The following is a 22,592-nucleotide window of genomic DNA, read 5'->3' on the forward strand; positions in this document are numbered from 1 at the left end:
ATGGTCTCTTTATTAGGTCCCGCTCTCAAGGCTGTTGACCCTGTTAAGTGGGCAGTCCCCGCCAATGGGCGATGTTGGACCTGCCAGTGAGCCACCCAGTTGACACACTAGCAGATCATTTGAGTAAGGGGGAGTATGAAGGGACAAGGCTGGCCTCTTTAAGGGCAAACCTGTAAGATAAAGGTGGAACAGACACCCACAACAACTAATCACGACCTCAATAAGCAATAGGTTGTTCGCTGCACATTGTGTTGGTTTGGAGACGTCGCCACGATGTCCGGAGCTGTGAGTGAAAAGGGTTAAGAGGCGGAGGGATGAAGCACAAAACTCAATTGTCATCTTGCTTTATTTTAAATAATCAAACATTGCATACTCAAATGTGTCATAAAATGGCGGACAGCTATACACGGAGCCGAGCAATCTCACCGTATTCCCCCAAAATCCCCCAAAAGACAGAATATGTCGGACAGTGCAGTGTATCCAGATTGGAGCTGTGAATAGAAAAAGGATTAGAAGGAGCCGAATAAGACTATGTACAAGACGACTCAATAAGAATTTTGCCATTAGTAAAACGTAAAATCGCAGAAATCTCATGAAAAGGAGCGGGTCATGTGACGGCACAGGAAGTTCAATACTGATGGTTCTCGATAACTTCTCTCCTCTCTTGTAAATACTGCTGGAGTGCAAAAAAGGGCCAAAAAAAATCCAGGAACAGAAACGCTTTGTTTTTTTCAGGTGGATCTGTCAGACGTGAGAGGGGACAAGGTCAGCCAATTTGCTAAGACTCTGCAACAAATCACCAAGACAGACCCCATTTAAATTAGGACTGATGCCTTAAAGGGGTTGTCCAAGATTATAAAACTGTTCCCCATAAGAACCCTGCAATACACTGCCCGGGCCTTCCTCGGTCCTCTGTTCCGTGTTGGTGATGTGACAGCATGGAACAGCGGTGCTGAAATGTTATGCCCATGTGATCTACACACCACATTAAAGGGTTGTCCAACGAGATTTTATTTTAATTATAGGTATACATTAAAAAAAAACAAAAAACCCAAATCTTACCCGTCCTCTCACCCAGTGATCCAGCATTGCAGCCCTGTGTTCCTCCCAGTCTTTGTTTAGGAATGGCTACCACCCAACTGCTGCAGCCAATCAGAGGCCATAGCAGTCAAGCGCTGTTCTCCTGGCATCATAGCTCCCAGCATTTGAGTGGTGATGGCAAAAGAACAGCATGTGACTACTGCAGCGGTTATGTGTCAGCTGTTAATAAAAGACAGGCAGGATCAAAAGGGCTGCCGTGCCGGATCGCCGGGACTAAGGATGGGTAAGTATTACTGGTTATTCTTCTAAACATGTGCACCTATTAAAAAATAGGTCAGGCAACCAAACAACCCCTTTTAACATAAAGCAGAGACCTTTGGAGGAGAATTTCAAGTGGAAGCATACTAAAAAGTTTGTTAAAAAAAAACCTTTCCCATTAAACAGCCTGATGTAACGAGAGGCAGAGAGCAGTCACATCACCATACAGTCCTGTCTCTTTAAGGCTTCTTGCACACGGACCATATTATATGTCCAATTTTTGGGTGCAACTTTAAAGACATCCATGTGCAAGAAGCCTAAAAGACAGTTTCTTCTGCCTTCTTCATAGGCTGTTCAAGAGCGGTCTCCCACTTGCACCTCTCCAGAGGCCACAAAAGGACAATTCGACATGCCCCGACAGTCACGCTAGGAGTTGTCATTTTGTAATCACTGGACAGCAATCATTCAGGTTAGAGGAAGCCGCTTAGAAGAGGTTATACAGGATTAGGAAAACATGGCTGCCTTCTTCCAGAAAGACCGCTGCAAATATTAACATGTAGGCAGATGAGGCGCAGTTTGTCTAATCTTGTACAGCCCTGTTAAGTACAACACTTGCACCAACTCAGCTTACACAGAGCACTACACAGGGAGCCCACCTAGGAGACAAGACCCTCTAACGACCAAATACTGGTTCATTAAACAAAATGGCGGCCTCCATTACGATGTAATGACAGGTACGTTTCAACACAAAGATGACCAGTAGTGATGCGTGTGGGGTGCATTCACAGGTGAAAGAAATTTGCAAAGCACTTAACACCTTGAGGTAGCTTCTTTTAGGCAAAAAGTCAGTTGTGTGTTGGTTATAAGCAAAAAAGGGGTAAAAATAGAATAGTGCATTTTTTTCACCTTTTTCCTTAACGCACACTAGATTACGGAATGCGCGAGACTCCGGGAAGGGGACGGCCCATTCCAGGCATTCCTCAATATAGCCCTGTAGCGTGAGCTAAGAATGATCGCTAGAAGCCAAAAGGAAGGCCTCAAGGAAAAAAACATGTAGGTGACGACAACTAAAGAACATCCTGCAGCATAAAAATAGCGAAAACTGCGCTGCAAGACCCTGCGGGGCCAAATGGAATTTTAGCAAACTAAAGTTTAAAAATTTTTTTGGCAAAACCAGTTACATAAACGTCAATAAGGTAGAAACCAAAAAAAAAAAAAAATCAAAAAAAAAAAAAAAAATCACAAAGTTCATCTGGAAAAAGGAGAAGAAAGAAGGTGACATTCAGAGTTGTATTTTTTTTCTTTTTTCATAATTTTTTACTGTGCAGAACAGTTTTGTGTTTCAACAAGAGCAAACGGTATATAGTAAATTGTTAAAATGTGAAATCTGTGCTGTGATATAAAAACAGAACTACGGTCGGCCAGGACACTTGTGACCCTTTAGAAGGGCGAAGGGGATAAAAAAAGAACAAAAAAGCTCCTTTCACTGACAGCATAACTACAAGCAAGAACAGAATGGCCGATGCTTCCCCAGAGACACTTTGCTGCTGAGTTCTCCACTATAGACCTCTGGTGTTTCTGTAGCTGTCATGTCCCCTAATTACATCACACGTCTGCAAAGAAACAAGAAAAGCCGAGCGGAAAGTGACGCAAAACGTGAGCGCATTTATCACAGAGAAGGGCTGGCACAAGCGTTGAGGGGCACGAGGATAGTTCTAGGGATACTCTGTATTTGCATCATATACTTAGAGGGAACGTTAGTCATAAGGAGAGTTGTACTTGCCGGGTGCAGGACCGAGGAGACGTTAGAATAACTGCACTTTAAAAATGTTTGATATATCAGAGTGACGTGTCAAAAGTATTGATCAGTGGGGTTCCAGGTGCCGAGACCCTGTTGATTATTAAAATGAAGCGTCTGCAGCTCTCACCCAAGTGCTGTGCCTTTTTTGCTGTCTGACCTCTTTCTCGGGCAGGGGAAGGGTGTGTGTTCAGCTGCCGAGGAGAGCACACTGGCAACAAAAACAGATGGGGAAGGGCACAGCACTCAAGTGGGCGCTGCAGGCCCTTCCTTTCAGCATGTGTCAGCAGAGCCCTCACTAACCAAAACTTTTGACACCTCACTCTGATATGTCAAAAGCTTTCCAAGTGTGGTTACCCTTTAAACCAAAACCCTACAAACACACTCCACCCCTCAAGGTCCCACACCAGACAAAACACAGGGTATGAGTTTTACCTGGCCAGCTGCTTTAAAATAAATCCAAGTAGTGAGAAGGCTATAGACAGAAATGTTTTATCTTCAGCGTCAGGCTGCATTACAAAGCGGCGCTGCTCCTTATTAGGTTGTCTGTAAGTCCCAGTCTAATTAATATCTGTGGACCGATTTTATCTACAACTGTTGAACCTTTTATATGAGAAACATGGCCAGGCCAGGCCGGATTTAAAGTGCACGATTCCATTGTTTCCCCCTTAGACTGTGCAGCACAGCTCATTTTTGCTACGTTATCACAAAGTACAAAAGGGCGCTAAGCTCCCAGACTGTATTTTCAGTACTACATGCACTAGTCGGCTGGCTCTTAGTTGCCGTCCATGTTACATCCTGAAGAAGCTTTAACACAGGAATGGAAAAGGCTCCTAAGAGTCTGCATAAGGCACTAGGGGGAACTTCTAGAATGCAGTCCGGCAGCTTAGAAACACGAGGAGGGAGGAATCCCATCAGAGAAAAGATGAAAGACGTTGGAAAAGTTCTCCCTGTATTTTCCCATTATTGGATTGGCTCCAGTTTAGAAATATTAAAAAATATATAGACCCACACCACATTGATGAATCTAATGCACTGCCAACGTCTCGTCATAGCCATACGGCAAAAATCATCCATAGGAACCTTTTCACCTGGTTTTCAGTGGTCTGTAAAGTAGGGACTACTTGATATCAGTAGCTATAGTCTTACCAATGACTGTCCAACATAATCCACAGCTAACTACTACTAGTAAACTGGTGTTGATCAGCAGCTGAGAGGAGGAGGCGAATTTGCTACCTACACATAGTGCACAGCGGGAAGGCAAAGAACAGATGCCAGTTTGTATGAAAGAAAGTGTAATCATTAACCCAAAAGGGAGCAAAAAGAAGAAGAAAAAAAAAAGAATGCAGTGGAGACCCAATAAAGCCTGCCACATAAAATGCGTACCGTATATGAAGACAAGGAAAACTCTAAGGGGCGGAGGAGGGGAGTCATCATATAGGACTTTAATAAATATGTTAAATTTAAAAGTGTTCTAAAACTAGTACGCCAACTCCTGACGGACAAAGACAGTTGCCATTGTGCTCCGCTGGAATGCAGGATCCTCACCATGTATCAAAATCAAACAGCCACTCAAAGTCACATCAGTTGTGGCCGAAGAACAACATCCAGGCAGTGCTGGACAATTATATAAAAGCACCAGGTTGGTTTCTCTTACGTGAACATTTCTGGCCCCAGGGACGGGAATTTTGCTAAAATGCTGATTTGAAAAAGAATTTCAACACAAAGTGATAAGAGAAAACAAAAAGTGCGAACGTACAACGTGATTATTTCAGCATTTACCATTAAGGGACAGGCAGAAAGTCACATGGATTACTTCCATGGGCACTAGACAAATCAGAATCAAGGAGGCCAGGAGGGGGTGGAGGGACTGTGGAGGTCTTAGCTTTGTGGTTTTTCTAAGTTTCATGGGTTAAGTAAACCTTACTGCCACAGAGGGACACTGGAAAAGTGGAGAGCTGGGGACTCTCGGGGCAGTACTGTATGTAAAAGGCACATTTATAGACGGTCTAATAAAGGGATCTCAGCAGCAAAATGATCGCACAGATTGGATTTCTACCCCGGCCTCTGGTGCTGAATTCTTCCACTTGTAAATGGTTTCCTAAAAATAAAAAAAAAAAAGGAAAAAAAAAATGCCCAAGACGACAACAGCAGTGACTGCTCCATCAGGTGGCGCTCTTTGTCCTTTGTGTGTTGTATAGCTGACAGCAGGAGGCTTGTGTCTGTCTTGAACAGAGAAGGCACTGAGGTAACAAGGTGCCTACTTTCCTGGATCTCGAAGGTCCATGCTAGAACCAAATAATGCCACCAGCTGCTCCTCGTAATGTGTGATGTTTCTCTTCATAATGTCCATGCATGGGCCCAGCAATCGCTCAAAGGCTTGTACATCCATAACTGAAAAAAGGGGGAGTTTATAATCAGCAGATGCAAACATCCATGTATGCCATTCATTAAAAGGGGTTGTCCTACTTTGTCCCGTTTTGTAGCAGGAAACAGATGGCTCCATCCATTGTGCAGTGGCCAGGGATGGTACTTCAGGCTGAGTTCTACTGAAGTGAATGGGACCAATCCAGACTACTGCACAATGTACGGAGCAGTCTGCTGTAAGAAAATAGCTAGAAGCAGAACCACCCCTTTAACTACACAGCAAGCAAAGATGACAATATATTTGTTCCCTGGTTGCAGCCTGGATAGAGTCTGACTGTATATGCTGCGGAATAAGTTGGCGCTATACAAATAAGGTTATTAGTAGTGCTCTTCAAATGTCAGTAAGCACAGAAAGGCAAGAAACCTCTGTGGCTCCAGGATCAGTGCCGAGAGCCTTCAAAGAATTTATGATCCTGTATGTGACCAAAATCTGCTGCTTGTCAGATAAAACAGCTTTGATCCTTTTGCCCCGCTGCTCTCCATCAACTACCAGACTTGGACACTTAGAGTAAATGTTGCATTCCTTGGATTTTTAGTGTATATTAGGAAATGTGAAAATTGTTTTTATGTTGAGTTATGTGCAGACAATGAAGGGATCTGAATCTATTAAAGCACAATTCCAGTCCTGGACAAATCAAGATGAACGCACCACTTTGACCACTTGATGTACACTGTGCATTAGTATATAAATCGGTAGTCAGAGACACCCCCTCGACTCTGACTGGGCAGTACTGCTCACATGTACTGCAGTGGCCAATCAAAGTAGCCTATAGAGTCTTAGAATAAGTATATATATTAAAGGGGTTGTCCCGCGCCGAAACAGGTTTTTTTTTTTTTTTTAACCCCCCCCCCCCCCCCCCCCGTTCGGCGCGAGACAACCCCGATGCAGGGGTTAAAAAAACAACCCGCACAGCGCTTACCTGAATCCCGGCGGTCCGGCGTCTTCATACTTACCTGCTGAAGATGGCCGCCGGGATCCTCTGTCTCCGTGGACCGCAGGGCTTCTGTGCGGTCCATTGCCGATTCCAGCCTCCTGATTGGCTGGAATCGGCACGTGACGGGGCGGAGCTACACGGAGCCGGCATTCTACACGAGCGGCCCCATAGAAGACTGCAGAAGACCCGGACTGCGCAAGTGCGGCTAATTTGGCCATCGGAGGGCGAAAATTAGTCGGCACCATGGAGACGAGGACGCCAGCAACGGAGCAGGTAAGTATAACACTTTTTATAACTTCTGTATGGCTCATAATTAATGCACAATGTACATTACAAAGTGCATTATTATGGCCATACAGAAGTGTATAGACCCACTTGCTGCCGCGGGACAACCCCTTTAATGCACATCAGGTAGTCAGAGAAGTGGTAAGGCCATCTTTGTTTGACCAGGCCCAGAGGGTTGCTTTAATTCCCATGTGACAAGGCTGAAGACGGACAGGAGAAACTTTTATGTATAAGTTATCAGTCTGGAAGATACTGTAATGAAGACTTGCACATTTTATGTACAAAGGACTTTGGCTGTCGTGCAGGGAACAGATGATCACTAAGTACAGACATGGCATTGGGGAGAGTGAATGAACATGTGTGTCCTCCAGGACCTGGATGTGCATATCGTTATAGAACACTGGGGGGGGGGGGGGGGGGGGGGGGGGGGGGGTCATACTATTTGAGGGCTTGTGTTTTGCGCAACAAAGTTTTCATGGGTACCATTTTGGGGTACATACGGCTTTCTTGATCCCTTTTATGGCTTTTTTTGGGAGACAAAATAAAAAAACTAAAGCATTTTGCGAGTGTGTGAGGTCACGCTTTTTGCAGTGCAGGATAAAAAGTGTGTTCAATTTGTTGTGCGAGTCGTCACGGATATGGCAATACCAAATATGTAGGATTTTAATTTTTTTATACCAAAAAAGGTGGGTTTTTTTGTTTTTGTTTTTTTTACACACTATTTGTGTCCCTGTGGGGGACTTGCACTATATCTGTTATGATCACTATGATAAAGCATTATAGGACTGCTGTCCTTAAATGCTTTATTGCTCGTTATAGTGATCATAGGCACTGGCAATGCAGGATGCCTGTATCTGGCGTCTTGTTGCCATGGTAACCCGATTGCCCTTTGCGATTACATAGTGGCAGGTCCGATGAGGTCAGAGGGAGCGTGCTCCCTCTGAATCCTTTACATGCCACGCTCTACATAGATCATGGCAGGGAAGGGGTTAACAGCGGGGGCCGCTGTCCCAATGCACACCTGCTGTTGACCACCGGGTCCCGCTACCGGATAGCGCAGGATCTCTTCTGATCTCATGCTATCCTCAGGGTGTAACTGTGCATCCTGTGGCATTAAGGGGCTAAAGGACGCTTTCCCAGTGCTAAATTATTGATTACATCCTTAAGGATAGGTCATCAGTAGTTGATCGGTAGGGACCACTGCTCTGAATCCCCTCCAATCCACTGATTGAAGGGACCTACGGTATTCAGGAGAGCGCTGCAGCCTCCTCTCAGTCATGTGACGTCACATTCATCAGTCACATTGCTTGACAGCAGCTCAGTCCCATTCACGTGAATGAGACCGAGCTTCAGTACCAGGCACAACTGCTTTATGATGTACAGTGCTGTGCCTTGTATGGACTGAATTGGCTTCAATCAGATGAGTGGAGGACCCCCGCCAACCAGCTATAGATGGCCTATCCTGAGGATAGGTCATCAATAGTTTAGTGCTGGAAAGCCTATTTAACTGCTTATGTATGTATATACATATGGAAACTGCACCCTGGTGCAACAAAAAGAAAAAAAAAGTTTTGCTGAAGTGGCTCCAAATGTCGCCTTTTCTGATCACATAAATGAGACAATGTTAATTTTTGCGAACTATGCAATGAGTGATATTTATTGATGGAGGAGTCATTTAAGAATATGCAGATTGAACTTACTCCTCGGTTCTTACCTAAACACTTGACGTCGTTTACGGCATATGCAGAGGCCGCTCTAGGCTTGTTGGTAACAAGGGCGAGTTCACCAAAATACTGTCCTTTCTTACACCGAGTGATCTCCACCTCCTGGTTGCTTTCTTGGCCGGTCTTTGTCTACAAGAGAAGGACAGAACATTACAATCTGTTACAGCTCAGTTCTGGGAAAGAAATGAAGCATCTAATTGGGCATCAGCATCTGGCACAAAGTAGTCGGACATTCAGAGATTTGGCAAAACAAAACAAGGGGGGGGGGGGGGGGGGGATAAAAGACCTCAAATTACTACCACGTCCATCGAGTTAGATAATCTGCATCTGTCAAAACACATTGGTAGCAGATTAGAGTAGAGATTGGCTACAAGTCACGCAACAAAAAAGTGCACGACTGGTCTGACTCGCTGTCATGTGTGATTCGATTGAAAGTTGTTTGGAAAACTAAAAAAAAAGGGAAAAAAAATTACTGGCAGCAGGTTTGTATTTTTTGCACATGTCGCGCTGCAGTCACATAACTACACACAGGTTCTCATTAATTGTGAAGCTGCAACGTAGCCTGTGTGTGAACCTAGACTAATTCTACACTACTCAAGATGATCTAACCCCCCCCCCCAAGTTATAAAGAAATACAATGAGAAGAAACCTTACAAGGGGATGCCCAAATAGTGAAAGCAGGTGAAGGATGGCAGGGCAATGCCTGGAAGTGGCCCCCCAAGTCAAAAGGGCTTCCTACATAAGGTGATTACAGGAACTCCTGGAGATCAGCTGTAATCTGTGGAAAAACCTGGCAGCAATTCGCCTGCAGCGCCATCATAAGGGAAATGCTTTAATTGAATGAGTTGTTCATGCAATGCACAGACATGCCGTGTTCTCCACAGAGAGGAGTCTGCAGCCATGATAGTTTATTGAGTTCCTTAAGGCCCTTTTACACGCCAAGATAATCTTTCAAAGACTGAAAGATTTAGCGATGTATTTGCATAGAGTGTTAATGGCCATTAACACTATCACCTTCATTTGCATGTAAAAGGACATCCAGGAGTTATTTGCAGAGTTGAGCTTGTTTAAACAAATGCCCAGCTGTGTAAACAGCTTCTGCACATTCCATTGTTCTCCCTGCGGCTAGTGTAAACATGCCACAGGGAGAAGATAGTGCAGTCTTTTGAAAGATGAGTGAAATACATTCAAATGGAATGTATTTGCTTGGATTTTCAGTGAACTAAAATCCATCGTTCAGCCACTAAAAGACTAACGTCCCAACGAGAAGGCATGATGCCCGCGTTTACATGTAACGAATATAGCTCATTTTCAGCGATAATCGTTGCATGTAAAAGGGCCATTAGTGAGTACTTCTCAGACTCCTGGATGGAACAATGTCATTTTAAACCAGACAATGCCTTGAAAAGCCAAGATGAGAATACACCTTTTAAAACAGATGGGGAAACCCTGTCTGCTCCGTTCCAATCACGTGGCAGAAACAGCCGAGCACTTAGCACAGCACTGTTTCTCTAACTCTCATTAAAGTGAATGGGAGTTAGGGAAATTGTTTTCTAGAGGCTACAGGTGCCCAGTAGCCTTGGCACCAGTTTATGTATTTACGGTATGCATAAGAAAGCTGAAAGCATGGAAAAGCCCTCACATTTTTGGTCTAAAAGTTTTCAGAACATAACACTAAACAGAAAGAAAAAAAAAAACAAAGGCAAGAATTTTTTATTTTTGTTATCCCTTCTCCCAAATGGCTGTGATTGGTGCATTGAGTGCCAACTCCGATTGGCAGAGCCTGCTGACACTCAGCAACCTCAGCCAATCAGTGCAATCTCTTGTTGCAGACGGGGGGGGGGGGGGGGGATTTCAATTCCTGTCACTAGCAGCAGATGCTTTGTCGGCCATGACAAGTGTCCGGCAGCCTGCACGGAGGTCCGGAGAACAACGGCGGGAACCCAGACAGCACCAGCTTATAGAATATCAATTTTTTTTTTTGGTAGTGCAGCTAGTACTTGCGTTTAGCGCGGCCAAAACCGTGGTACCACAGCTACCCATTCCTTTCAATGAGCGACGCATGGCTAAAAACGGGCAAGGATAGAACATGTATCGCTGTCGAAGACGCTGCGTTTTGATGCTTGCGTGAACAGCCCCATTGAAATGACTGTACAGCATTTAGCGCGACTCTGAAAAGGCAGCGCTAAACACTGTATAAAAACATCTGTGTGAGGGAGGCCTAAAGCATTTAAAAACTATTGCACCAACTGAAGCTCCCCACCTTCAAACTCCGTAACAGTATGCTGTATGTAAACAGTTGGTTTCTCATGTGCGATTGGCTGAGGGAGATCATGGGACCTGCTCCACAAGTAGTTTATAAGGAGCCAATCGTGATCCCTCAAAATCATCTGGAGAGGACATGTAGACCTACATGCAGCTTTTGCCTTTTAACAGCCCAATTGCTCAGGAGTTTGCGGTCTGAAGTTGCACCCACCAGTTTATGCCATCACCTCCTTCCACCTCTCACCTTGCTTTTCATCATTATTTTTACTTCCCCTGACTCGACAATGTAGAAGCAGTCGGCCTTGTCACCCTGAAAAATAATAGACAATTGTAGAATTGAACATTAACCTAAATCATATAACCAGGAATGAGGAGAAGCGACGGGCAGCGCTCACCTGTGCGATAATGCGGTCTCCGTCCTTATAAATCTTCTCACCTATTACATCAACAATTTTCATACGCTCAGAAAGCTGAAAAGAATACAGTGGATATTAATGTAATTGATGCCGAAACAATCATGGAGAATACAGTCTGCAGGCAGCCAGGCCTCACCTCTAATGACTTCAGGATGGGGACAGATTCTATAAAAATCTCAAACGTCTTCCTCTTTTTAGCATTATTTTTCAGGATTATTCTTCTGAAGGTGACCCGATCCTGGAGAAGAAAAGAGATGCTGAACCTCACACCCGTTCACAACATTTATACTCCAATTATACGCAGCCACCTGTACCCCCGTTTATAAATCTAGACAAATCAGTCTACATGTTTTACGGTGACCTGTGGATCATTTTATTTACAAGAGTTTTCTGGACTAAAACGAGGGAACCTGTTAAGGGAAAAAAACAAACAGCAATTTATTTGTGTCCAGAAAGAATCATTCTCCACTGTCCGTCACTCTTGTATTCACTAAGTATAAAGTTTCAATTGGCATATGTAGTATGTCATTCATTAATCATCCACTAGGTGACACCAGTTAGTCACATATGGTGTAAGGGCTGCTTCCCATTAGCATTAGGGCTTTCCTTTCCTCCGTTTCATTTTTGGAGTGGAGTAACGATTGAAATGACATTTACCAGCTCATTTTTTTGCCTACCATTGATTTCAATGGGTTTAAACAAAAATTAAAATAAATGGATTGCATTTCATCGGATTCTGTTTTAGTTCCTTTAACTGCGCCATTTGTTCAGTTAAAAAAAAAAGAAAAACACAGAACCATAAAAAACGGAAGAGAAGCCAACAAAGCTTTCTATTAGCTTTGTTTTTTTAAAATCTGCATTAAAATCAATGATGGGAAAAACAGATCAGTTTAACTCAATTCCACCTCTCTGCTCCATAAAAAGAACAGAGCGCCAAAATGAAGATTAAACATTAGTGTGAATCCACCCAGAAGAGGTTCTGGCCTTTCAATAAAATGTTGCCTCTTTCCGTGTTTGTGCACCAGAAAACTCTGCCTATTAGGCATGGATCTGTGCTACAATTTCCACCAAATTCTGGAATAAAATTACAGTACGGCCCTCTGCACACGGCAGAGGTGGATTCTGCATGCGTAATCCGGCTCTGCCAGCAGTGTCTGCACGTACTTTACGACTCATCCATGCTGCGGATGGTCCGCAGGACAAGCTGTCGGACATGCGCAGTACAGATTTTAAGTGTCGCTTTTCCTGCGTCATTGCCTAGCGATGATGCGGAATCCCCAATCTTTCCGCAATGTGATTGCAGAAGGACCACGGATTGGAAGGCTTCCAATGACTTCAGTTTCTTCAGTTAGGACCAGAACCCTCAGCCACATCCACCTGAACATGCAGGCAGCTTAAACTAATAGTATTCAGAGTTTTGGGCATGTTCAGGTGTATGCACATGTGCGTAAAAGTATGCCACAAAAAAAATCAGCAAAAACAAACAGAATTAGTATGAAGAATTCTGCAGCATATTCTTAGAACCGTGAGTATTACAAGGCAAAAACAATAGACCTCTTTTGAAGTCGGATGAAATTCGCCAAAACTTTGAGGAAAGGATCTCCGCTGCGAAAATACTTTCTATGTAGATGTTGCAGATATTATTGCCATAGGAATAAATGTAAGTATAAGTAGTGGGAAGCATGCCACGTGTGAATCCACTCTTTATAATCCAGGTAGCGAGACACCGAATAGGGGCTTCTCTCTAAAACCACAAGCCCTCCTGGGGAGTTTTTTTTTTTTTAATTGACCAACAACTACAGGACGTGACCACCACCCTATATACTGCATCCATCAGCACAACTCTATCCTATACACCGAAGTGCCAGAAGTCATGGGACTCAAATATTGTGAAGTACAACTCGACATGGCATTGATTCCACAAGCGGACAGATGAGATCTGGAGGGATGTGGAGCCATCTGGATAGCCCCCACAGCTCTGGGGAATTTGTAGCTGCAGGATTTCAGGGGTGAATATGAACAGTTCTACCCAGACACCGACAGTCGTTATCATTAAGCACCCCTGGGCGGCCACTGCGCTACCCACTTTGGGTGGTAACGCCTTCTATGATGCATTCCCGGTACATACGGGATAATGTGCATCAGGGAATGATAAATACCCACACTTCAGAAATAGAATGTCTTACCCATCTGGCACCCACTATCACACCTCGCCATGAGCCCACTGGCCAGTGTTCAGCCTCACTCACAAGACAACACCTCACATCTTATACCATCACTTCATCAATTTACATACTGTCATCTCATGGCGTTTGGCACATCTGTGTATACTACAGACAGGAACAGAACCTTAGATACAAGCCCTATACAATTGCTTCCCCTTTTAAATACTGCAGATAATAGGCTGCTATTTACAACTGGGGAAACCCATAGTGTGAAGTCGTTTTTGCCTGCAGCAGTAGAACTAGAATATTGTAAGAACAGCAGCAGTAGATGATTCAGAGAGAATACAATGCATCATCAGTTCATATGCAAAACACAACCCGTTCCACTAGCAAAAAGTGCTAGGGAGGATAAGAGGTGAGGCTGTCACAAAATTCATTGCAACAAAATTGCCACTTCGGTAAACTTGTAACACAATTAGAATTTGTAGCGCATCTAGACTTTTGAAGGGTCATCGTGATGTCAGAAGTTTTGATCAGTGGGGGTCTGAGTGCTCACACCCCCATTAATTGCGAAAATGATAGAAGCACTCATCTGAATGCTGTGCTCACTTAGCTCTTAATTCCTGTTCAGAGCAGGGTGTGTGCTTAAAAGTTTTTTTGGCTGCTGCTCAGGACCCCCGTCCATCAGCTGATTGCCCAGTCCACTGTCATTCGAGCGGGGCAAACATTGTCATCAGCCATCAGCACACTTAGTGGGAGTGCCATCTTCACTCCCAAATCAATGGGAGCACTGTGCCGATATTCAACTTCCTGCTTTTGTCATGATCAGGATGTCACACCCAGTGCTAAACATGGGAGAAGCAGGAAGTGGTAGAGAAACATGGCACTTTCAATGGGAGGGATGCCAGCGTCTGCACTTCCTTACCTGTCCACTGAGGACGTGTCTGCCTGCTGCATTGGACAGTGGACTGAGCAATCAGCTGATGGACGGGGGTCCTGAGCAGCGGACCCCCATCAACTACTGATGACCTATCCAGAGGAAAGGTCAACAGTTGGAAAAAGGGCCAGAAAACCCCTTTAATATAATGTGTGCCCGTCTGGACACTGCTCACAGCGCTTCTGCCTATTTGTTTTAATGACCAGGGGGGGCTCAGCACCTGGACCACCATTAATTAAAACATCGGACGTACCAGAATTTTTCTAAAGTTTAGTTACCCTTTTAAAGGGCTATTTCACCACTTGATGATCTGTGAGGTCTCACTCCCATCAAGCCACCGTATGAAGAGGACACAGCACTGGCAGTACTGCACCACCTTGACAGTTTTTACCTGCACAATTGCACGCCTCAACCACAAACCGTGCAGAGGGCTGAAGCACGACCCTATTCGCCTGAATGCAGTTTACTGTATAGCATGGAGGGAGCACTGATATGCAGGGGAAAGCTACACCAATGCTGCATCCCCTTTATTTCCAGAGGTCAGACCCACCAAAGTGATGGCACATCTGAGCAACGTGTCATCCCTTTACAAGATGGCAATTAATAAACTGATAAAAATAAATGAACATTATGTCCACAGATGGGAACCAATATGGGCCTCTTGTGCTATTCCTGCCTTCACCACCCCGACCCTTCTCAGAGATCTGCACAGTAATTTCCTCTGAAGATTTATTCGCTTTCACTCTACATGGATAACACCGGCTGCCCAGAATACAGTCATAAAGACAAGACATGTGGTTAATACATCAGATAAGACCACCAAAGATTGCCGCTGGGGAGAATTCAGCAGCATTTGCTACTATCTGGTTACTTACCAATCCCCACAGTGCTCCATCAGTTGTGGCTACAATGGTGGCAGCCCTTGGAGTGTTATACATTAACGCCAGCTCACCAAAACTGCCATGATTATCGTATCTTCCAACGCAGCGGGACTGGCCGTCTCTAGCTACAAAAATGTCATACAGCCCCCTGCAAGACAGACAATGCAAGACAGAATCATCATCTGCCCTGACAAATCAGTCGATGCATTTTGTACATTTTTATATCCTGAAATACACAAGGGTAAAAACTAAACTATTAGCTTAGTGATATTGGCCCACACTTACTGAGGCACTTCATGCTAGATTTGCCATACACTGGACCGAAAAAAGTGGTGCACTGCTTAGTAAATGTGGGTCAGTGTCAATTTACTGAACCATTAAATACCACCATCACCAGTTCTGGCAGTTTCTGGGAAGTCTGGTTTATAGCCAATATGGCTGCCACTACAAATCCCACTGAACTTTCCCAGGCCCATGAATGGCCACGCTTTTCTGAGGCAGAGCTCTACATGTCCATATATTGTGCTGTGATCAATCTGTATACCTGGGCAAATATGCCATTAAAAGGGATTTTCTGGGACTAAAATATTGCTGACCTATCCTCAGGATAGGATGTCAATATTTGATTGCTATGGGTGCACTACTGCCCAGGACCCTCACCCAACAGTAATTGGAAGAGTCCAGTGACCTCTAGTTCGTGACGTGGGCTATGTGCAGTTCACTCCGATTTAAGTGAATAGGACTGAGCCGCTATACCAGGTACAGCTGCTACGAAATGAACAGCGCTGTGCCCAGTAAACAGTGAAAAGGTCTGAGCAGCGTACTCCCACCACTCAAATACTGATGACCTATTGTTTGAATGAACCGAACCACCAGCGCACTGATGTCGTAGCAAGCATAATTTCATCGTACTGCTGCAACGATTCATAACCTGTGGCTCTGCAGCTGAACTACAGACACCCAGCAATCCTGTCTCATGCCTCTAAGAAAATGGATTGCGCCTACAACCACTTTTTTCCTACTTTTTTTCTTTTTTAAAGAAAGCTGCTGTCTGGGCATGCTGGGAGTTGTAGTTTCCCAACAGCTGTAGAGTAACAGGTTGGACACCACTGGGTTAGAGAGATACTTACCGTTCAATAACATAGAAGTTATCCCCGTCATCTTCCTGGTCAATAACATGTTCCTGAGGTTCTACTCTCCGCTCAAACATTGCGTCCAGAACCTGAGAGAGCTGCTCCTAAAGAAAAAGGTCAAATTATGAGGCACAGACACATGAACCATCTATAGGACATTAAGCTGCGAGTCATCCTACTATCTGCAGCACACAGTGTTATGTAGGTACAGGACTCTCCAATCTCAAGTGACTTATGTGGGCCAAGGATGAGGCAAAGACATTCATAGCAATTTTTATTTGCCCAATCAGGTCACATGAAGGCACCACCAATTTCCTGGTGAACAAGCAAACTTTCATTCATCGGGTCATTGCATCTTTCATGTGGCACCAGTAATCCATCATTGCCTGCAGCATATTAACCCATGCAAATCAGGGTGTAGTGATCAAATAGTATGGGGTACAATTGTTATGATCATCCATTCCTCATACTGTCTGGACTGGCAGGCCAATCGAGCACAAATCTTGTAAATTAGTGCTTGTCATCTGGAACACAGCACCAAGCGTAAAAAGGACCGCTCACATGATGGAATTTTTTGCGCATATTTCTCCACATCTTTCTGTAGCGGATCCACATGTGAATGTAGCAGTCAGTCAATGTGGAATTCTGATGTGGAAAAATCACATTCCCACACTAAGTGACGCCACTTGACAAACACGAATTCCACATGCAGATTTTGCAACAGAACGATGTGGATTTTGCTAAAGGGATTTTGGAGACAGAATTCACAAAGAAAAGTTCAGGTCGAATTCAGCAGTGTGAACTTACCCTTAAGTTGCAACACCAGAGTGGATTTGGGGTAAGATTTTGTCACATGTTTTGAAATGGATCTTCAGCAGACTTCACATCTTCAATTGAAATTTGATGCAGATCTGTGTCAAAATCTACCCCAAATGGGGCAAATTTCAGTGCAAACCTGCACAGGCAGCAGAGCAACATATGCTTCAGATTTTAGCATGGACCAAAATCTGCTACATATGAACGCACCCTAAAGTGGTGTTACTTTATTTGACTCCTTTACTTGGTTATTGATTGTGGCACAGAAAACACCATGTATCATTATCCCCCCCAGTTTATGTTTAAGGCTGGCTGCACACGGCTGAATTTCAATCGCGGAATTTAAAGTGGGCATCCTCCTCTGGGTTCTGCAGCAAATTCTGTCCATAACATACTATGGAAAAGCGCCTTTTCTTGCACACAAGCAGAAATCAATTGTGATTCTCCCCTCACAGAGGTAAAAAAAAATTAAAATTAAAATCACAGCATGTTCTATTTTTGTGCGGGCTCCACAAGGACAGCTTCCATTGAAGTCAATGGGAGCCGTCCTACCCGTGGCCCTTCCACAGTTAACATTGTGGAAAGTTCACAGGATGACGTGAAAAAATCTGTACTGTGCAACCAACTGCAGTACAGGAGGAGGAAGAAAACGACAGGTACGCGGGGTCACCGGCATCCAAACCGGCCGTGTGCAACCGGCCAAAGGGATTATGACGAACATCTTTCCAATAGCAGTTTCCATGATCCTCCACCCCTGTAACGTGAACACTAACACGTGTAAAACATATGATAAAAGGCTAAATCTGACAAGACAGTTCACCTAAGAAAACACATCAGGAATGCCCAAATCAATTCACATGTCCATCTGTACATTTATTGATATCAAATCTTACCTGGTCAAGGTTTTTAAATATCAGAATATCTTTACAAGCATCCTGTAATCTACATCTCTGCTCATCTGTTTTTGGGTGAACTACCTAAAAATAAAAGTGTAAGAATTGTCAAGTACAAGAAAAACAACTGAGGTTTCCATTCTGTTATTAACCTCCTGCCTACAGGACGGGAAAAGAATGAAGCAGAGAATTACCCGAGGTTCTGTGTCCTCCTCATCTTCGTCTGGGTTAAAGGCTTCTGCACAAACTAGAAAGAAAGAAGAAAACTTGGTTTATTCCTGGTCTGATGAATTTACACCCATTTTTTCAGACACTACTGATCACTTATTAGCAGCTCTCACATATTACATCCCTGCAGATTTCATTGGTATCAGAAGATAACCCAATGTAGGGAAGGGGCCGTCAGACACAATTGGGCATCTGCTCACTGCAGGAAGATGGATTATCCAGGCTTTATTAGAGGGAACACACTGTCAGTCTGCTCATTATGTAGGTATGTAAATAGGAGATTCTAGAATGCCTCTACAGTGCCACCTATTGGAAGATAGGTTGGACATTAATTTTAGGGAAGCTAACAGGCCTTGTAATGTGAATTTAAGCCAAAACAGACACTTAAAGGGGTTGTCTCGCAACAGCAAGTGGGGTTAAGCACTTCTGTATGGCCATATTAATGCACTTTGTAATGTACATCGTGCATTAAATATGAGCCATACAGAAGTTATTCACTTACCTTCCCTGCGCTGGCGTCCCCGTCCCCATGGCTCCGTCTAACTTCAGCGTCTAATCGCCCAATTAGACACGCTTGCGCAGAAGGGTCTTCTGCCTTCGGCTCGGTCTGGCACAAGCGGCGTTCTGGCTCCGCCCCCTTCTACACGGCATCGCGTAGCTCCGTCCCGTCAGCCGATTCCAGCCAATCAGGAGGCTGGAATCGGCACACGTGACGGGGCGGAGCTATGCGATGACGCGTAGAAGGGGCGGAGCCAGAACGCCGCTGCTGCCGTACAGACCCGAAGGCAGAAGACCCTTCTGCGCAAGCGCATCTAATTGGGCAATTAGACGCTGAAGTTAGACGGAGCCATGGAGACGGGGAAGCCAGCGCAGGGAAGATAAGTGAATAACCTCTGTATGGCTCATATGTAATGCACGATATATATTACAAAGTGCATTAATATGGCCATACAGAAGTGCTTAACCCCACTTGATTTCGCGAGACAACCCCTTTAAGGATAGGATAACCAGTTTATGTCTATTGCCCCTCAATGTACAGTAAGGTGTATAAGGAAGCTACTTTCCAATAGATGGTGCTGCAGAGGCATTTTACTATATTTGCATACTGAATTTCCGAGAGGAGTATGCCCAGCCTGTAAAGCCCCATTTACACACACAGATGATTGCTCAAAAATCGTCAGAAACTAACTAGCTTCATTTGCATGTATTTAGAGAACAGCGGGGTGGTCTGTTCTCTAAATACATCAGAATTGTTCTCCAGCGGGACAGCAGCTGAAAGAATATCAGCGCTGCCCGAGGTGAACTTAGCATGTGGTCCCTTATCAGGGACGATGTAATTTAAGCTGAGCTGCATGGTAAGCGCATGATGGGCACACACTTACAAGCAACGATTATCGCTCAAAAGATGGCTTTTGAGCGATCGCTGTGTGTTAAAAGGCCCCAAGTCTTCGCACACCTACTTTGTGTTCTCCACAAGGAAAAACGAAACCACTCCTGACTGTGGGTGGCAAAAGTTTATGTGCAAAATGCAAGCTTACAAAAGCCAAACTGTACCGACGCCTATCCCATAACCAGTGGCTTCCCAGATGCTAAGCTGACGCTTCCTGCCATTGCACCACATGCTGGGTCCCGTGTGTGGAACAAGCTCTGCCATCCACTATTCATTAGAGTAACTCGTCATTAGCTGTGCATTTTATGGGGATGTAACACTAACTAGCTGCGCTCATTGAAAGCGCCTTTATCTTGGCATCAGAAATGCGATACCATTTTATCGGAGGCCTTGCAGGAATGGAAGGTCATGCTAGCTGTTATCACAACCTCAGGATTCAGCAGCTCCAGAACAAATTGACATTTTTCTTTTGTATTAGCCTTGGGAGCCAAGAAACTATTTCTTCAGCAAGGTCAGAATCAAAGCTGGAAGTTGCCAAGCCTCATAAAAAGGCTTTAACGCACCCAAACAATACCAGGCAAAAACCAAAACCACAGAAAAAGAAGCAGCGATGTCAGAAACCAGAAGCGATGACCCAATATAATGACACCTATATGGTAAAAGTTCAGGAGGTTTCCCTGCAATTCACAAGACAACAAGGAGCCTTGACGTTGGTGTGAGCTTGTGTGTTTTGATCAAAGCATTAACAAATACCTTGTACTTATCTGGCTTTAGATGCTGCTGGAGCCTGGGGTGTCACAGCCAGTGTACTTTACAACATCCCACCAGGATTTATAATATGTGACGTTAATAGGCTGTAAGCCTGCATGTTGCACTACAAGTATCAGTGGGGATGGCACCCTACACAATCATTATCTTTCTGCAAGAATATTAAGCCCCCTTAATAAGTTATTGGGGTGTGGGTGGTTGTTCATCAGTATCTTGCACTCCATATAGCAATTTGCCTATCTGTATGCCTCTCACCATTATTGCAGACATATCACAACCACCATGAAGTCACAGGTAGACTGTTAATGGACACTTGCATTCCTCAACATGCAAGACCGTGTACAGTAGTAAAACACATCCAGACATAGGGAAATGGGTGTATACACAGCACCACAGCATATAGCCAACACACCATTTAGTATGTACTATTAGTATATACTATTACTATTGACTATCAGGTTGCTATTTGCTGATAGGATATGTACTGTTTGTATGCACCCATTTCTCTGACCAAGTATAAACGCATTTTTACTACTGTATACAGCTTGAGAAAGGCTCTATGGCAGGGCCAAAATGTGGGTTTCTGTATATCTGGGCTTGTAATAAATCTTGCGATATTTGGATGAATTGGGTCTAATCATATGGGACAGTCTACTGCAGCCATGCACTTTAGAACATTGATGCCGCTCCCAACCTCTTGTTCTGCTACTATATCCTAAACATTGCCAATTTGGATGGCGTACTATTAGTGTCACATGTCACACTGAAATACCAGAAAGTGTTTGCCGTTTAACAATTTCTTGTTTCTCCACATTTGGGCTACAAGGGGACTTTGGACAGTCAACTCAAAAATGGAGGAATTTTTTTTTATGCTCGGACTACAAGGCCACAAACCGCATTATTGTCCTGCCACGTGTGAGTGAATGGAGTTGTGCTGCAAGTTGATGTGACCCAACAAATGAAACTAGATTTTTGTGATTGTCAGGTCACAACATGCAAGTCGCAATGCATTCACTTAACATAAAGGATGTGATGCAGAAGAGCCATAATGCGATATTTGGCTGCAAGACATGCAGTGGCTTAAGTCACTGTGTAGCTCCAGCCTCAAAAATTCTCTCCTCTGTTTTTGAGTAGAATGTAACCCCTTAACATCACTCAAAGTTCATTGGGGCTCAAGGTACAGGAGGTTGGGATCTCTGGTCTGGGGAATATGAAGTATTGGCTGGCGAAACACTTGCTAGAGAAACGAGGACCTGCTTTCATGCTGCATTTTGCTGTGTCCACTTACCATGTGCATTTACATCAACAATACCTACCTTTACTATAGTCCGTCTCGCATTCAGTGCATCACTCAGCCGTTTGGGGGACAGACAGATACGCGATTAGCACCACTGACATTTGCCATTTGTGCTTGAGGGATTGGTCACCGGTGAAAATGATACTTAGGACCCCTATCCACAGGCGCTGCGGTATCCTGCGGCAGATCTCTGCCGCGGGAGCCGCAGCCAGCAGACGAATTGCCGCGGTCAGCCATATCTGACAGACTGACCGCGGAGAAGCGCGGCAATTCGCAGCATGCTGCAAATTGCCGGCCGCGAGCAGAGAATTGCAATTGCAACGCTATGGAAAGCTTCAGATGACGTGATTTGCCGGCGATTTACCGCCGCGAAATCACGTCTGTGGACAGGGGGCTTCAATGCCTCCACCAGCTGCATTCTCTTTGTGAGAGACTATAACAAAAGCCAAAGGAACCCCCTAGAAATTTATTGCTGTATAAAACAGGTAGTTGGCCACAGTGTTTCAAAGAAAAGCATCCAAAACACTGTATTTAAAAAAAACACAAAAAAAAACAGGCAGTAGTTTATGGGTGACATGCTCTTGTATGAATAAAGGACATCCATCAGGAAATCCAGCTCAACCAACTGATGCATCTCCCATTATATGGATATAATCTGGTTAGCACGGAAGTAACTCACCTGACACTCTTCTATTGTATCGACTGATAACCGGAGCTGCAAGACAAAAACCAAAAATAAGGTAAGTGACAAAAGAACAAGTAAACCAACAAAACAAATAAAATAAATAGATACAGATCCATATAGTTAGATTATAACAGCTGAACTAGGAGTCACAAATTGCTGCCTAACCAAAACTTCCTTCTAAACTTATTATCCAGGGTAAGCATAAACATCTTATAGGTGGGGAAGGCGTTATCAGATAAAAACATGGCTG

At 44.2% G+C, this 22,592-nt stretch overlaps 1 protein-coding gene across 1 annotated transcript in view; it reads right to left on the bottom strand.

Annotated features, from left to right (window-relative positions):
* Positions 1-328: 328 nt before the first annotated feature.
* PRKAR2A (protein kinase cAMP-dependent type II regulatory subunit alpha) overlaps positions 329-22,592 on the bottom strand; it is a 40,877-nt gene continuing 18,613 nt past the window's right edge. The window contains exons 2-11 of the mRNA XM_066596807.1: positions 22,337-22,372; positions 18,169-18,221; positions 17,975-18,058; positions 16,263-16,369; positions 15,127-15,280; positions 11,286-11,387; positions 11,129-11,203; positions 10,978-11,043; positions 8,459-8,597; positions 329-5,491 (exon numbers count right to left, since the gene is read on the bottom strand). Of these exons, the coding sequence (XP_066452904.1) occupies positions 5,358-5,491; positions 8,459-8,597; positions 10,978-11,043; positions 11,129-11,203; positions 11,286-11,387; positions 15,127-15,280; positions 16,263-16,369; positions 17,975-18,058; positions 18,169-18,221; positions 22,337-22,372 (950 nt within the window). The 3' untranslated portion in view covers positions 329-5,357. The remainder of the gene's footprint in view (positions 5,492-8,458; positions 8,598-10,977; positions 11,044-11,128; positions 11,204-11,285; positions 11,388-15,126; positions 15,281-16,262; positions 16,370-17,974; positions 18,059-18,168; positions 18,222-22,336; positions 22,373-22,592) is intronic.

This window comes from Eleutherodactylus coqui, chromosome 3 (assembly GCF_035609145.1).
Source record: "Eleutherodactylus coqui strain aEleCoq1 chromosome 3, aEleCoq1.hap1, whole genome shotgun sequence".
In the NCBI taxonomy this organism is placed as follows: domain Eukaryota; kingdom Metazoa; phylum Chordata; class Amphibia; order Anura; family Eleutherodactylidae; genus Eleutherodactylus; species Eleutherodactylus coqui.